The 1161-nt window shown below is 38.9% G+C and overlaps 1 protein-coding gene across 1 annotated transcript in view; it reads left to right on the plus strand.

Annotated features, from left to right (window-relative positions):
• LOC107102036 (UMP-CMP kinase-like) overlaps positions 1-802 on the plus strand; it is an 8637-nt gene extending 7835 nt beyond the window's left edge. Inside the window, exon 2 of the mRNA XM_015401182.1 lies at positions 542-802. Within this exon, the coding sequence (XP_015256668.1) occupies positions 542-787 (246 nt within the window). The 3' untranslated portion in view covers positions 788-802. The remainder of the gene's footprint in view (positions 1-541) is intronic.
• Positions 803-1161: the final 359 nt, after the last annotated feature.

Raw genomic sequence — 1161 nt, forward strand, 5'->3', positions numbered from 1 at the left:
TTGCTTTCTACAGCGTTCCATCTCATGCAGCTATTTTCATCTTAGATCAGATCAGTTATCGTCTGATCGCTGCGCTGAAATCATTGCGCTGTTGGTGACACTGATGACGTAGACCTAGTTATATTTTCAACTCAACTTTATTGTCAAATGTGCTACATGGTAAACATACAACACAGATGAAATTGCAGTCCTCTCAACCCCACGGTGCATAATAAACTATAATGAACCATAGCATAAAAAAAATAGAAATAAAAACCTAAGATATAAAAATTAATAGAGGTATCTGCTCGGATAACTAAAAATCTAACAACGAACTAGTTTAAGTACTAAAGAAGATTACAAATGTGCAGATGGGAATATTTAATTACAAATATGATCTCCCCCCTCCACCCCCTGCTCTCAGGTAAAACAGTCTCAAAGAGAGAGGCTTGAGCTAAAACCAAAACTGAAGGGGCTGAGGGAAATTCTCGTATCTGTGGGATTTCTCGTGTTAGAGACGAATTAGAACGAAGGCAGAAATGTTTTGTTTTGTGTTTTTCAGGCCTACAGCTACACTCATCTGTCAGCGGGAGATCTGCTGAGGGCAGAGCGCGGCAGAGAAGGGTCCGAGTACGGACAGCTCATCGACACCTACATCAAAGAAGGCAAAATCGTCCCGGTGGAGATCACCATCAGCCTCCTCAGGAAGGTACGCATGGCATGCAGGCTGCAGAGATATGGAGCCGTGATGTTGAAGGGACAGGAAGCTGCCGTTAAAAGTCGACAGTTGGATGGAAATCTGAAGTAGATCTATAGATTTTCATTGCTGCGCTGCTGGTAAAACACAGCAGTTCCTGCCTCACATTATATAGTTTATCTATTTGAAATGCAGACCAGGGGGAAAAAAAAACCTGGTTTTAATCTGTAATCTATTAAAACAACAGGAGCAGCGATTGATTCCTTTAAATTGGAAGATCAGTGATGCTGATCTGATTCAATATATATGGGAGGTTTTGGTCATTTACAGGTTTGCTTTAAAGTCATAGAGAAATCATATTTAAATGTCAAATCATTCTGGCTTAAACATGTATATAAATATAATCTTTATCAGACGATATTATCCCAAAAGTTAGAAAATGTCTATTTTAAAAAAATTCTGTCTTAAAATCTGTGTTTTTTTCC

The sequence above is a fragment of the Cyprinodon variegatus genome, unplaced genomic scaffold (assembly GCF_000732505.1).
Source record: "Cyprinodon variegatus isolate N-32 unplaced genomic scaffold, C_variegatus-1.0 Scaffold1191, whole genome shotgun sequence".
Classification (NCBI taxonomy): domain Eukaryota; kingdom Metazoa; phylum Chordata; class Actinopteri; order Cyprinodontiformes; family Cyprinodontidae; genus Cyprinodon; species Cyprinodon variegatus.